The sequence below is a fragment of the Anser cygnoides genome, chromosome 1, assembly GCF_040182565.1.
Source record: "Anser cygnoides isolate HZ-2024a breed goose chromosome 1, Taihu_goose_T2T_genome, whole genome shotgun sequence".
In the NCBI taxonomy this organism is placed as follows: Eukaryota; Metazoa; Chordata; class Aves; order Anseriformes; family Anatidae; genus Anser; species Anser cygnoides.
This window is the reverse complement of record NC_089873.1, coordinates 10,123,331-10,139,893: the sequence shown is the minus strand read 5'-3', so window position 1 is coordinate 10,139,893 and position 16,563 is coordinate 10,123,331. Positions and strand designations below refer to the sequence as shown.

General features: G+C 36.9%; 1 protein-coding gene across 13 annotated transcripts in view; it reads right to left on the bottom strand.

Annotated features, from left to right (window-relative positions):
- The window catches only part of PCLO (piccolo presynaptic cytomatrix protein), a 370,143-nt gene that overhangs the window by 202,104 nt on the left and 151,476 nt on the right, over nt 1–16,563 (bottom strand). For all 13 annotated transcript variants that reach the window (XR_007162849.2, XR_007162848.2, XR_010826476.1 and 10 more), the window contains exon 4: nt 1,764–2,984. Coding sequence is in view for 9 of the 13 variants with exons in the window: in XM_048062711.2 (XP_047918668.2) it covers nt 1,764–2,984 (1,221 nt within the window). In the remaining 4 variants the exon portion in view is untranslated. The remainder of the gene's footprint in view (nt 1–1,763; nt 2,985–16,563) is intronic.

Sequence of the window (16,563 nt, the reverse complement as noted above, 5' to 3'; positions counted from 1 at the left end):
AGGGCAATCCCAAATACAAATACAGGTTGGGTGGAGAATGGATTGAAAGCAGCCCTCAGGAGAAGGACCTGGGGTGCTGGTGGATGAGAAGCTCAACATGAGCTGGCAATGTGAGCCTGCAGCCCAGAAAGACAACTGTATCCTGGGCTGCATCAAAAGCAGAGTGGCCAGCAGGGTGAGGGAGTTGATTCTCCCCCTCTGGTTGGCTCTCATATGACCCCACCTAGAGTGCTGCATTCAGCTCAGGGGCTCCAGCACAAGAAGGACATGAACTTAGTGGAGCAATTCCAGAGGAGGGCCATGAAGATGATCAAGGGGCTGGAGCACCTCTCCTATGAAGACAGGCTGAGGGACTTGGAGGTTCTCAGCCTGGAAAAGAGAAGGCTCTGGGGAGACCTTTTAGTGGCCTTCCTGTACCTAAAGGGGGCCTATACGAAAGCTAGGGAGGGACTCTTTGTCAGGAAATATAGTGGTAGGACAAGGGGGAATGGCTTTTCACTGAAAGAGGGTAGATTTAGATTAGATATAAGGAAGAAGTTCTTTACCCTGAGGGTAGTGAGGCCCTGGAACAGGTTGCCCAGATAAGCTGGGGATGCCCCAACCCTGGGAGGGTTCAAGGCCAGGCTGGATGGGACTTTGAGCAACCTGGTCTAGTGGGAGGTGTCCCTGCCGATGGCAGGGGGTTGGAACTGGGTGATCTTTAAGGTCCCTTCCAACCCAAACCATTATATGATTCTCTTTACATTCTTTAAGGTAAAGTGGTCTAAAGAGACCCTGCAAAGTCGTGTTGACTGAGGTTTGCCACAAGAATGGCAAGCAAGAGCTCAGGTGAGAGGGTGGGTGGGAATGACAGCAGCTCTCCAGAAATCAGGATGCTGGTCTTTTCCAGATGGGACAGAAGAGAACATGCTGAAATCACTGCAAGAGGACCTTTGAAGGACCTAGTGGCAAACCAGACTGTTTTTGATACATACAATAGTACTGGGCTGTTTTGAAATCATTTCATTTTGAAGAATGCATTTCCCTTATGAAATACCTCCTGCTTTATAGCAAACTGACTGTTGTGGGCTTGCTGATCATGCCTGTATTGCTAAATAAAAGAAGGCAGGGATGGCTGCCTGGCCCTGAGCCTGGCTGGCCTGGAACAGCTTGCAGTAGAGTGCCCAACCTCCCTTCCACTGCAGAGCACTGCACTGGATCTGGCCCATCAGGCTCGATGAGCAACCTCATCTAGTGGAATGTGTCCCTGCCCATGGAAGGGAGTTTGGAGCTAGATGACCTTTAAGTTCCATTCTGATCCAAACCATTCTATGATTCTATAATTATACTTTGGTAGTGAAAAACACTGTACCTTTTACCATCACATCGTATTTGCTTTTGGGATTAAGAACAATGAAAATGTTCCCACTTCAACAACTAAACTCCAAAGCCTTGAGAGTCCACAGAAGCAGGTAAATAAATCAGAAGTATTTGAAAACTGCTTGAACAGAAACTTTGATTTACTTTCAAATGCTTAATTATTTAAACTGAAAATCATGCAAGAACTATTTGAAAGTTGCACATAAACAATAGAACTAACTGGTAAGTAACTTATTAAACAGTCACTGATTTTATCATTGAGAATCATCTTGTACAGAGAACAACAATAAAGATACAGGGAAGGAAGGAAGATACAGGGTCCATCAGAATCAGATTCTAAATTGTAGCAAAGAGGGAGGGAGGAAAGGAGGGAGAAAGAGAGGGAGGGGGAAAAAGCCACTTACCGTTTTTTCTCTCACTGTTTCCACATGGTCAGATCTTGGCACACGTGACATTTGAACGGGAGTTTCTTCTTCCTGAGCTTTTTCAGCTTTCAAAACCATTTGGGTAATCCCAGTTATCAAACCCTCTTTCTTAGCATCCTCTTGTTTCTTTGCATGCAGTTCCTCACAAGGTGCTTCAACTTCTCCTTTCTGTTCAGCAACATGGTCTTTTGTCTCAGCTATAATTTGCTCTTTTTTGTCCTCTGAATGTGGTGCTTTCTTTTCTGGGAGCAGAGGTTTTTTGTCTTCTTCAAATTTGCTTAAAGTTTTCTTTTGATCTGAACTTACTGTTGCAGGAATTTTATCTGCTGAAAGTGTCTTTGACAGCTTTTCTTGCTGAAGTTTTGATTCTTCTTTTTGAGCTTCCTGTTGGATTTTCTCCACTGACGAAGCTTTTGCAATTTTCACATGTTGAAGATTTGGGTCTTCTTTCTGAACTCCATGTTGAATTTTATCAGCTGAAACTGCTTTGGACAATTTCACCTCCTGAAGTTGTGCATCTTCCTTCTGAGCTGAAGGCTGGATTTTGTCAGCTGATAGTGCCTTTGCCATTTTCATCTGTTGGAGTTTCGGGTCTTCCTTCTGAATTCCATGTAAAATTTTGTCAGCTGAGGGTAACTTTGCCAATTTTGCCTCTTGAGGTTTTATGTCTTCCTTCTGGACTCCATGCAAAATTTTATCTGCTGAGGATGTTTTTGCCAGTTTTGCCTCTTGAAATTTTGAATCCTCCTTTTGAACTCCATGTAAAATTTTATCAGATGAGGGTGTCTTCGTCAGTTTTGTTTGCTGGAGTCTCGGGTCTTCCTTCTGAGAGACACGTATTTTATCAGCTGAGGGTGTCTTGAAAAGTTTGCCCTGCTTAAGTTTTGCATCTTCTTTTTGAATTCCTTGCTGGATTTTATCAGCTGACAATGTTTTTTCCAACCTCCCCTGCTGAAGCTTTGGAACTTCCTTCTGAACGCCTGGTTCTTCTTTAGGTTTTGCGGCTGCTGGAGTAGGCGGTGTGGAAGTCTTCTGAGGGAAATGTGAGACAGCAGGCACAGGCTGTTTTTGAGGAGTCGCAGGTGGTTTGGATACTGGTTGTGAAGGGCCTGGTTTTGGAAGTGGCACCTTGCCCATATCCCCAAGTTGTCCTGACATTGCCCTTTGGGTCTGGCAGTTTAAGCACAGCCATTCCTGTACCTGTGATACAACAAACATATGAAGTTACTTATTTGAAAACTTAATAGTAAAATCATGTTGTGTTTTCAGCTGGTACAGTTGCCATTAAAATACTTAAAATCTTTATGCTATGCACACTGAACAGGTATTTTCCTTGTCTGCTGCTCCTGCAGGATGATCCACAACACCTTTCTAAAAAAAATGAAGTATGTCATGTTCCAGAAAGCCTGGCTGAACAAAAATAAAAATACGTTGTGAAATGTAATAATTACATTGTCCCTAAGTACTGATGGCCTTTATGTACAAAGTTTGCTTATGTATTTCTAAAACCTTTTTCTTTCTTTTTTTTTTTTCCTAAAGACTCTATAATCTGCCAAAAATCTGCCTCTAATTTCATAAATCTGAGTAAAAGAAGATGAACTGGGATTCATGGATCTTTGTGTTTTTCTTCATAAATTATGTTCCTCTCTTGAATTTGTGTGTATGTATCACTGGTTAAGTTTAATATGGCAGTAACCCCAAAGAAAGTATATGTTTGCTCTCTTTACTACTTAATCTCTGCTGAATACTGTCTTTTACTCTTCTTCACAGAAAATCAGAAAAACAAGGACAAGTCTGCAAAAGATCTTGTTGCCAGTTGCCTAGCTACTACACAAGACAGTTTCCAGTGGGGTTTTGGGTACAGTTTCTATAGAACAGCAAAAAGAAATTTTAAATAAAGAAAAATACTAAAAAGAATGAAAAAGCCCAGAATTTTCTGGACAACAGAAGAGATAACAAATATCTATTTTGCTAATGAAAAATGAGCTTCATTGCAGGCTATGAGGTCTATTCTGCACCTTAAACATTTTGTATGCCTGTTTTTAATTCCCTTTACTGTGATGATGGAATTTCTCATCAAAGAGGTCACTAATTTCTCTGATTTAGAGAAGCTGGTGACCTACTGAATACATCATATATGAAAAACAGAGAAAATTTGTGCTAATAATAATTATATAGCCAATTATTGCAGATAGTGCTAGGATAGTACAGGTAACTGTTCAGTTATATATCACTGGATACTTTAGAATCATACCCAGAACATGTTACATTTTGTCAGAATAAGGGGTACCTGGTGGTAGTGAGCTACCCTCAGTAACATCCATGCATTTTTTATTAGCAATTGAATAATAAATGAGGTAATATCAAAAGCAGAGACTGTAACTCCAGGTGTGACCCCTGCCAGCAAAGAGTGCCTGATTTGCAGGGGAGTAACCATCAGACTCCCTGTTCTACTTTTGATTCCATGAATCCTGCCTTTTTTGGTGTAAAGAAGGACTTAACTTCAACAAAAGAACTGGAAGGTTTTCCTACCAAGAGTACTTAACACTTGGCTATGCTAGGATCCTGTCATTGCTGTATCATTTCTCAACAAGCACATACAGAGTGATAGATTTCACAGAATCACAGAATCACAGAATTGTAGGGGTTGGAAGGGACCTCGAAAGATCATCGGGTCCAACCCCCCTGCCAAACCAGGATCCCTAGAGCAGGCTGCCCAGGTAGGCGTACAGACAGGCCTTGAATATCTCCAGAGAAGGAGACTCCACAACCTCCCTGGGCAGCCTGTTCCAGTGCTCCGTCACCCTCACCGTGAAGAAGTTCTTTCGCATGTTGGTGCAGAACTTCCTGTGATCCATTTTGTGGCCATTGCCCCTTGTCCTGTCTCCACAAACCACTGAAAAGAGGTTGGCCATATCCCTTTGTCTCCAACACTTAAGATATTTATAAACATTGGTAACATCCCGTCTCAGTCTTCTCTTCTCAAAGCTGAACAGACCCAGGTCTCTCAGCCTTTCCTCATAGGGAAGATGCTCCAGGCCCCGTATCATCTTTGTTGCCCTCTGCTGGACTCTTTCCAGGAGATCCCTGTCTTTTTTGTCGTGGGGAGCCCAGAACTGGACACAGTACTCCAGGTGAGGCTTGACCAGGGCAGAGTACAGGGGGAGGATCACCTCCCTTGACCTGCTGGCCACGCTCCTTTGAATGCACACCAGGATCCCGTTGGCCTTCTTGGCCACCAGGGCACACTGCTGGCTCATGGCCAACCTGTCGTCCACCAGGACCCCCCAGGCCCTTCTCCACAGAGCTCCTCTCCAGCAGGTCATGCCCCAGCCTGTACTGATACGTGCAGATTGAGCCATAGTAGGGCCACGAATACCTTTTCAAGACAGGTAAGCTGAAGTGGGGCATCCCTCTATGCAACTCTAATGATGTGCTCAGCTCTGACACTCCAAATATAGTATTTCTCAGCGCAGTGGTGCTTAGGAAATTTTCTGTGCAGAGTAGGATACTGTGTTTTTTAGGTATGTCCAGAAAATTCTGAGATTATTTGGTTTCAGACATATATTGGAATTAACTAAAATTTACCAGAAACACAATTTATGAAGTCTATCTGCATATTTCAGTTTTAAGCCACATTGTAAAATGGCTTTAAAATTCTCATTTTTGTTTTCTAACTAACCTAACAACTAGTACTGTGCTACCGCTTTGGAAAAAAAAAAAAAAAAAAAAAAAAAAAAAAAGATTAAGCTAACAAGTTAAATGTAAATGACAAGAATTGCAGATGAAATGACAATTGGATGTGAAATAAAATCTATTAAGACAAGCTCGAGTAGGCTAGTTTTGTTGAAGCGCAGCTAAAGAAAGTCTATTTAATGTATAAAATGTTTTTATTTGAAGAAATTCATGTCAGAAACAAGATTGCATGATGGCATGCACTATCATTCAGGTCATCTAACAATTGCCTTATGTATTAATTTTCTACTTTTATAGAAAATGACCAAATTAGTGAGTCCTGTTACTTGACACAAAGACATATTTATAAAAAAACATTTGGCAATGCTGTCCCAATAAATAGAGTTTATGCACTGAATCATCTGTCTCTAAATGCAGTGAAGGCCCTAATAGTTACTATACCTTTTGCAATTCCTAACTGAATGCAGATCTGTATAAGACTATTAGATCTCATTTTTGTTTTTTCTGTAGAAAAAATAAAATAAAATATAACCCTCCAAAGGAGATTAACCCTTAAAATGCTACTACCTGTAATATGCCTGGAAAGCTCTAATTAGGAAATAGGAATAAAAACGGCTTCATTTGTGAAAAATGTGCAAAATAAAATATAGTTTTCTTGAAAATAGTTCTGTTAGGGATTCCCTGGATTATTTTTTTTTTAATTTTTATTTTTTTAAACTATAGCTTCCTTTCTTTTTGGTGTGGCCTGTTTAGAAATTGGAAATCAATACTGGAAACTAATTTGGCCTTAAATCCATAGAAATTATGATAGTAGTACTATCGGGAGTTCTAAATATACTAGATAATTTTTATTATAAATAAAATACAGAATAAAGAACCAATTTCATAGTATTTTTTGATTCTTTTCTCAGAAAGACTGAAAAGGCTGCTACAGAAAGTTGACCAGATAATTATGACAGCTCATTTTTATTTTAAAGTTACCGTAGATTCAAAAAATACCAATAAATTCTCATTTCACAAAGTAAGCAGAAATATTACCATTATTAATTATGTTAATACAGCTTCTTTCAGTACAGAACATGGGAATAATACTCAAATGTTATTAAGCTTCTCAGAATCTAGCCTCAACTACCTTTTACGTCATTAAAAATAATAAATAATAATAATAATTGTCTTCTACCATGAAATAATCCATGGTTCAAGAGTTTGCTCCATTTCACATACTAACTACATATATATTTAATGAACATGTTACTTTATACATTAAATGCACGGGTTCTTCTCACAGTACCATTTGTGAATGACATTGTTTCCATTTATTTCCTGGTAATACATCTGTTTTGTAGGGTCTCTATGCTTGTACCTTTTGTACACATCTGCATTTGGCTCTTATCACTTCTCCTAGCTCTGTTGGTAAGGTAGATACCACTGAGTACCTCTGCAATTGTAGTCTCCATTGCTCATACACATGCCCCTTCTTAGATTCACACACAGTAGAGCTGAGGACATCATAGAACAAGTCTCTTAAAAATGAAAGTAATGATAATAAAGATGAACAAAGGCAGTTGATGATGAGTGAATTGGCAAATTGTGCTAAATCTTGTCATGAGATGGAAGTTCTCATCTTGCCTCTCTGCCGTACTGATGTAAGTGGTGCTAGTGAAATGACCTGGAATTGTCTAGATACACATTGATTTAACGAATCTTGCCATTGTCCTCTTGGACTTTTGTTATATTTGCATCTAATTATCACTTTTTTTTTTCGGGTTGCTATGTAGGCATGGAAAATACATCTCTCAAGCTATGTGTTTTAAAATGCAATCTAAGTTTTTTATAATCATGAAGATATTTGATCACAAAATAACCTATACAAATCTTATATCACCAGCCCTCTAGCTCCTAATTCACTGTCAGAATGGTTCTCTGTAAATTGAATTTTGTACCATGAAGTCATATGCCTCAGTTTTAGACTCAACTTTTCCTCAGTTAACCTCATGCCCTAAATGCTAGTTTTTCCTTAGGCTATCTTTTCAGTTAGCCTGTCAACCCCGATTTATTAGGATTTGGGAAATGGACATAATCTTCCTTCAGCAGTCTTCACTAGATAAATCTTAGTTCTTTACAGAAATATTCACACTCTTTGGTTCCTGAATTGGCAGTAGACATTATCCTTGGTATCACAAGCAATACCAATGTGCTTTAATATTCTAAGCCTGTGGCTCTCCCACTGTGTTTTCCTAACAAACTCATACTGCTGGACAGTACAAAGGAGCTGTGTTACAATGTCCTCCTCATTCAGTTTTATAATAAACAAATGCCATCGTGAAAAGTTCATACATCTAACATTCATTGCAACTGTTTATTTTTTAAAGTGTCATGCAAGGGCTCAAGCATGTCAGTTCCTTTGCTTTTGCAAATGCCCCAATGCCAGAGGAGTTCAAGTTGAAAACAATAGGTCTACTACTCCATCTCTGCCGTTCAAGGATTTTTCATTGCAGTATGTTGATAGATACTGCAATGTTGCTAGATAGATTACCCTCTCTTGGCAAACACCATTTGGTAAACTAATTAAAAGTAACTCAAATTACCTAATGTATTTGTTAAGGGGAAAATAAACACTTCTTCCCACAGAACATCTGTGAATTTACCTCAGAAGTCAAATGTTTTAGTTTCATTTGGAGGCCAACTAATTAATTTCTTTGTCATGGCTGGAGCATACCTTTATCCCTTCCTAATTCTTCCTCCTCATTGCTCTTAGTAAAGGAAAATCATAAAACTAATATAGGAACATAAGAAAGGATGAAGTACATCTGTGAAAAAATAAATCCTGTTAGCTTTCACTACCTAATATAATCACATTATCAAACAGAATCTTTATGGAAAACCACGTATTAATTATAACTGTGAGATATACATAATCCATCCAAACCAACTGACACACAGCTAACCCATATATAACTCATATCTGACACAGAGCTAACCCACATTTAACTCATGTCTGCTCTTATTTAACATGTAGAAGAACTGCTCCTGGTAATTACAGCTCTGTTAGTACAACTCAAATGTTTACAAAGTTTTAGATAATAATTTGAAAGATAATTGAATTGATCCTTGTGACAAAGAAAAGGGCCATATGCTAAAAGTCAATACGTATTTACTGGAAGAAGACTGTATCATATAACTTTTTTCCTTTGAAAATATCATTTGTTTTACAAGTAAAAATTAAACCATTACACACTCAACACACCTGGAATACCAGAAAAATAACTGAATCTGTGACACCATGAAACGATTAGTCAAATTAAGAGAGATGAGTAAATTGCCAGGTAGTAAAAACAGATCTCCTATGGAGGAAAATGACCCTAAATTCTTTACGTTTTAGCTACTTCCGTTATTTAAAGTAGAGCTATAAATGAGAACATAAGGATATAGACGAAGACACATTGGCCTTGACCAGTAAACTGGATATTGCCTATTTGTTCCCCAAACTGCTCTGGATTCTTTAAATTCAGTAACGATGTACAACCACTGCTTGGCCCATCCCCTCCTTTTTGTTTTTCGCCATCCTTAACATTTTCTATTCAAACTTGTACTTGCTTACTAACAGAAGCCTCCAGGGACTCTGACTTTCTGAACAGACATATCTTGGATGTTGAAATAATTATTCTGTGGAAGAAAGGTAGAGCAATCAGACAGTTATTTCTAACGCCCTAAGATTTTGCTTCATCTCCAGTAAAAAATGAAAAGTAGGTACGTTTTCAGCTGATTTGTTACTACTAATGATCCCTTCTTTTTTATCCCCCACCAAATGTGAACACTTGCAAGAGAGTTGCAAACACTGCTGCAAATTACCAGAGAAGTACAAAGAGCCAGTGTTTTTCTTATATGTCAGGATTTACCTGCTCCTCAGATTTAATAGGGTGGGGACTGTTAAATATTCCATTTTATTTTGAGCAGATGAAATACAGAGTACAACAACACAAAGATGACCTACTTCTTCAAGTGATGACAACTCTGAAATGCATATGCCCTTATACTTCAAGATACATCCTAGCACCTCCAGGAAAAGCTCATTCTTTATCTTTCTAGGAACTGCTCTGTTTACAAATTTTAATTTTAGTAATCAAATGTGATAGATAATGCGAATTTTTATGTGTATAGTGCCTGTGTATACTTTAATTTGCTTTTAGCTATTTTGCTGAAGGCTCTTAAAGGCTTACAATTATGCAAGCAATGCACAAAAAGTATCCCTATTGTATACATCATCATAGACACAAAAGAAGCAAAGATGTTGAAAAAATAACTGCTCTTTTTGGTGGAGGGGGGACCATTACCATACTTGTTTTCACTCTGAATCTACCTGCATTTTCCTATGGTGTTTTTTATTTATTTATTTATTTTTCCCATGCACTTTTATAACCAGACAACAATTTCTTTGACATTGATAAGATGACAGTCCTTCTTTGTATTGGCAGGTTTAGCTGTAGGGGTGATGTTGCCCAAATCAAAGGAACAAATGGCCTTCGTCCTCAGTCTTACACAGAGAAATTCCTATCAAGCGTTTTAATGCCTCTGGTGATCACTTCTTTTGTTATCGTGGCAAACCCAACTCCAATGAAGGAAAACAAAACAAAGCAAAACAACAAAGTGAATATGAGCTTCATCCAAAAGCCAAAGAAATCAATCGAAGAGTCTCAAGTAGTAGTTCAGTGGGGCTGGGATGATTAAGCTGTATGTATACCTTGAGAAATTCTGAATAACAATACAAGTCCAAAAAACATTATTTGAAATGCAATATAAACTTTCTTTATGACCATGCAAGGAAAAAATGTTGCGATTGTAAATCCTTTAGATAATTACATATCATACTTGCAGTGTCTGTCGTGATAATAATCAAAGATCTTCAGATGCTACCACAAGACAAATTCATTGTAGAACTAACCTCTAATTTGCATGAAATGATACCCTGTATGTCTATGGGTTGAATGTTCAAATTAGTAAAGCTCTATAAAGTTCTATGAAGTTCAGATTAGGAAAGCCTATTAATAGTCAATGTTTTTTATCAAGGGAAGGTTAAAAACATCTCTCTTATAATAATGAGACCAATAAATATCCTCTTGATTTTCCATGTATATGAAAGATTAATGAAAATATGTATCCTATTGTTGATTTCTTTAACTCAGGTAATAAACTTTCAGAAACCAAGGAGCAAATCAACATGAACTTGATTTCTTTTTCATTTTCTTTTTGGCTTTTGAGCCTTTAAGATAATTTTGAAAAAAAAGTTTTACAACAGAATACGCATGAAAATCAGATGTAGAGAGCCTCCTGTCTCAGCACATTAATGGAAATACCACCTTTATATTAAGCAGTCTTTCAATCCACAAAACCCATCCCAGCATGTGTTTTCAACAATATTTTGATATCTCATTTTCCACTCAAGAAAAACACTCGTGATTCAGTATTTACTACTAGGATAAGAAGGTAATAAAATTTACATATGTATTTCTGCACATATCTGATCATCAGTCAGAACGCAGTTGTTGCAGTGACATTCTTTTTCACCAGTACTTTTAAGGAGATTGCCAACTAACTTGACTAAAATAATTTAGATTTACTTGCACATGACAATGAACATGCTGCTGTGGATTAATTAAACAGCAGTATATACACTCTGTTTATATTACTCTTAACATGATTTAGTAGTATAACTGTAATTATTCCATTTAGATTATACAGATCAAAAATCTGAGGTTGTGTTAGTATCTGAAGTAATAATTTTATAGTAAAAGTGAGTCTTCAGTATCTTATCGTTTCATTTAGAAACTACGTCACTCTGAGATTTAAAATTGTTAGGTTATCATTATCCTTTTCAGCTATATGTAGATGCTGAGTAGCCCTAGTATGTATGCCCTTTTGTACTCTTCATTATAACAGTCTCAAAGTATATATATATATATTTTTTTACACCTTCTAGAAACTGAATCACTATTCCTCACACAATGGGTCAGCAAAGAGCATGAGTATTCCTATTCCATTACTGTTATTTGTTCTGAACTGACAAAATGTCTAGTGCTACAGATGGCACTAAAACAACAAACAATTCCATGCCCTGAAGAGACTGCAGTCTATTCTGTCCTATGTCCAAGTTTGACCTTTTTAAAGGGTCTAGAGGAAAATGGTTATTCATCTCAAACTGGGACTCAGCTATGGAACGAGATTAGAGGAATTCTGTAGTAAAAAGGACGACTATTCTTATGTCTCAGGGTGCCTGCTGCTCACTGTTTCTTTAGCACATCTAGGAAGCCGCATTTTATGATAAGCTACAAATACAACCTTTTAATCTGAACCTTAATGGTTCAGATTAACAAACACCTCAGTCATTCGTTGTAAAATCATTTTTATTTTGGTCATCCCCATAGACATACAGCGAAAAATGATAGACATCATTATTCTGAAAAGTCACTGTTTTGCATTTTGTTTGCTCTTTCAAACCAGATAATCCTAAAACTGGCGTGTAGTTCATTTCAGCAATATGCTTTGCATAAACAATAATCACTGCTAAGACAGCTTGATAGATGTCTGCGTTTTTCTCATGATTACTGTATTATTGCATGAGCAGTCTTTTTTAAAAAGATGTTAAGTCTAAGCGGCAGATCAATGCTCCAAGTGAAATGCTATGGAGGAGGATGGAAATAAATTAAAGAATGGAAGTTTTTTTTTTTAGATTCCTAGCTCCATCCAGACTAATCTCAACTAACTTTTAACATTTAACTAGGAACTGAAGTTTTGACCCTGGCTACCAAAATTCCCTCTCTAGTCTCTGAGACATTATCTCCATATATGAACACCACTGGAGGGCTGACTACTGTACCTATTCCTGAGCAGGGAGAGAGGCTGGAGAAAACTATGCTCCAAATAAACTTCTCTTCAAGGATGATTTTGAGGTGTGCTGATGGCCTACACTAACGTGCAAAGAATAACTGTTCTTACATTGATAGCCCTATGAAAGGTCCGCTAATCTGATACCTATAGATTCTGTAATCTGATACCTAAACATATGGTCCAGTTTTCAAAAGCTCTAAATACCTGACGATACTTTCACTGACTTCCATTTTTTAGTTTTTTAACCAGAACAACAGCATGTGTGATATCTTTCATCACTTTTTTTTTTTTTGATGGTTTCATCATTTATTGAGTTTACTATATTTAGTGCTGATCTACATCTTGTATTTGTTCTTCTCATGTGACTGATACATGAATCCTTTAGGTGCCTGAATGTTTTGAAAATGAAGGGGAAAGGCAAAGAAACAAACAAATGAAAAGACTGGAGAATAATTCATGGTCAAGGAAACATACAATATTCTCAAGTAAGAGGAGCAAAAGTCCATCAGAAATGAAGGAAAATCATTTACCCTGCTTTGGAAAATTATATTAATCATTAACTACAAATACAGTAGGAGATTGCATATACCATTTGCTGGATATATTTACAGCTGTCATGACAATAAAAAGGTAATACAGCAAATAAAGGAAATGGATATTGTACTTTTACACCTCTGCAGAATGGTCTTAACTTTGTGATACACATACAGTTTCTGGTGACTTCTTGAGCTCTTCTCGATGGACTTCCCACCTAAACACCCAAACTGAGGAAGTGAAAGCTGACCTCCCTGCTTTAAGACATGAAAAGTGCTATGTGAAGAGACAGCAGAGCACAGAAACGGAATTACAGCTGCCATTTGCTTTCTCTGCTTTTAACCAGCCCTGCAACAGCACTGCCTGGCTTTGCGACATGTGAGTCAGAATAACAATTAAGCATTAGGTGTGGCCACTTTCACTGATAAGAGGCAAATTCTCAAGCTGTGAGACAACAAAGTCTAAAGTCTAAGGAAAGGCAAAGGGCAAAGGGCAAAGGCAGAGGTGAGGTACAGATGGAAAAGGGGAAAAACCAAGTTTTTTTAGTATCTTGGCTCTTCTGCTCCTTTTGAGATTTATGCTAATTATGTCTCAAGAAGACTGTGGTAAACATTTTGATAATAATAATTGTTCTTGCTTATTGATTTTACTTTGCACTCTCCTGCCTAAAATTTTGCCCTTGTATAGCCACACAATGGAAAATGTTAAAAGATTGTCTTAAAAGGGAATATGTCATTTAGTCAGCAAGATAATTCTGTCAAGCATTGTAACTAACTCAGAAAAGGGGAGCATGCTGTGCATTTCTGTAATTTGGCAATTTATACTACCAAATATGTACATGAAGGATTAAAATGAAACACTTTTTCTCAGAAAACTTCAGACCAATATCCACTGAAATTACTTCTCGATATTTTTTTACAGAAATGTGCTTGCAATCTCCTTAAAAGCCTAACATACTGTAATGCTACAATATGGCTGAAAGCAGATGTTTTTGATGTGCAAATAAATACTATGCACTTCAACAATCATACATAAGCTTCAGTTTACTTTCAAGAGACACCATGAATACAATTATAACCCATACTATATAGTCCAAATAATCTAAACCAATGTAAGTCTTCTCAAAATTTATGCTGTCAACATAAGCATCAAATGTAAGAGGAAAAGACAGGTTTTAACTGCTAAACAGTAATCACAGAATCAGAATGTTTGGGGTTGGAAGGGACCTTAAAGATCACCCAGTTCCAAGCCCCTGCTACAGTCAGCGACACCTCTTACTAGACCAGGTTGCACAAAGTCCCCTCTAGCCTGGCCTTGAACACTTCCAGGGATTGGGCAACCTGTTCCAGAGCCTCACCACCCTCAGGGTAAAGAACTTCTTCCTTATATCTAATCTAAATCTACCCTCTTTCAGTGAAAAGCCATTTCCCCTTGTCCTGTCACTACATTTCCTGACACAGAGTCCCTCCCCAGCTTTTCTGTAGGCCCCCTTTAGGTACTGGAAGGCCACTAAAAGTTCTCCCCAGAGCCTTCTCTTCTCCAGGCTGAACAACGCCAACTTCCTCAGCCTGTCTTCATAGGAGAGGTGCTCCAGCTCCTTGATCATATTCATTCATATTCCTGTGGACTTGTTCTAATACGTCCATGTCCTTCTTGTGCTGGGGCCTCTGAGCTGATCGCAGGGCTCAAGGTGGGGTCGTTCATAAAATAGAGCATTTTAAAGTAATGATTTATTTATTTATTTATTTATTAATGCTGAAATACCAATTTCTTTAAGATTTAATACGTTTCAATAAAAAATCCTCAACTATATCTAAACAAAAATGTCAAATGCTTCCAAACTCTTGGAATGCTACTTTAATTACTTAATTATTAATTATTTTAATCTTCTTAAGTACATCTTTGTACATTTTTCAAAACACATACAGTGTTACTTTAGTGGTTACAAAGTGACAAAAGTATCTGCACAGTAACAAAAATTAAAGTACCCCCCCAAATGATCTCTCTTACAGTCCTAAGTTGGTCTTTCAGTTATCATCATGGTCTCCAAAAGAATAAAGAATCCTTCTGAAAGAACTATGTTACCTCTGCATTAATAATAATTTCACAATAAATTAGCAAGATAAGATGATTCAGAATTTCTCCTTGATGAGAAGACAGACAATCCCTTCACACATATTCAGAAATTTCACTAAGATGCATTTGTCACAACAAGGGTAAATAAAAAATCTTACACTCAAATGAATCAAAAATTTTACATGCTGATCAATATTGTATTATTCACATAGTGTCAGAAGAAACCATATGGAAGATTAACTCTTCTCTCAAAAGCATAGTCTCTCTTCTACCGTGTTTTAAAAGGGTATTTGATGCTATAATGTCTGTATTACAATTTTTAGATATAAAATGCTACTGTGTTGGAAGGTTAATTGCTCTTTTCATTCTATGAACAAGAATACATCTGTACTTTTAAAAGTAAACCATTATCTTTATACCTAACCCCAAAATATGTTAAAAAAGCAAACAAAACCTTTAACTCTCCAAACCTTGGATAGAATCCGATCTTTGTGTTCCTTACTACAAAAACAAACAAACAAAAAAACAACTTAATATTAATAACAATTAAGAGAAAATAGAAACATTCATTTGAATTTTTGTATGTTGTCAGCTTCTGTTTCTTCGTTATTTTCTACGTAGACTACAATTAGCTATCTACTAAATGTGGTGCTGCTATTTTGAATAGACTGATCTTATTTTCTCATTGAAAATCAAAATTTAAATTTTAATTAATCTTGAAGCATTTGCTCAACCCTTGAAACACTCTTCTGAAGACCCTGTTTTCATCATAGATAGTATAATATGATGCAGTCTTCCAGGATGAGCGATACTATTGTCAGGTTCTAATTAATTTAACTGTAGGTACTGTAGTAACTCAAGAACAAACATCTGGGGATAAAAATGACATAAAGTCAATAGCTCTCATTTGTTTGATGAAAAGTCAGAAGTAAAAAAAAAAAAAAAAAAAAAAGGTTCTTTCTTCCTAAGGTTTGTTTGATTTCTTCTCCCCATCTTCTCTTTTTCTAGCCATGTGGGGGAAAAAAAAAAAAAAGTATAAGGAGTAAAAGAGGAGACAGAAGAGAAGCTGATTAAGAGAACAGCCATTTGGGTGACAAGACAGCAACAAATGCTTAATTATTTTTTTTTTGAAACAGCTTTTTAATTTAAAAATAAAAAAAAGGTGACAAACTGTGTTCTGAGTCTTTGCCAGTTCAAATTCAGACAAAAAAAATCAGGTGATTAAATTAAAGTGAGGATTTTAACTGGCTACCACCTCAACATTTCCACGTAAAAATCTTAATCAAAATGAATTTTTGTGGCATTTTTATTCCTCTTCACAGCATATCCACATTTTTCTCTGTTATTTATAACCTCCCCCCTTCCTCAGGAGTTGAAGATATACATGCATGAAAAGTATATTACAGAGATCATAACTCCAAAGGTAAGGAACAGGGAATTCAAATTTAATTCTAAAACATAACAAAAGTAATCATATCCATATTATATTCTCTATAATCAGTTCCCAAGATTTTGACACTAGAATAATATACAGTGCATGTGCAAAATGAACCATTTATGGGGCTCTTTTCAAAACAACATCTCAAGG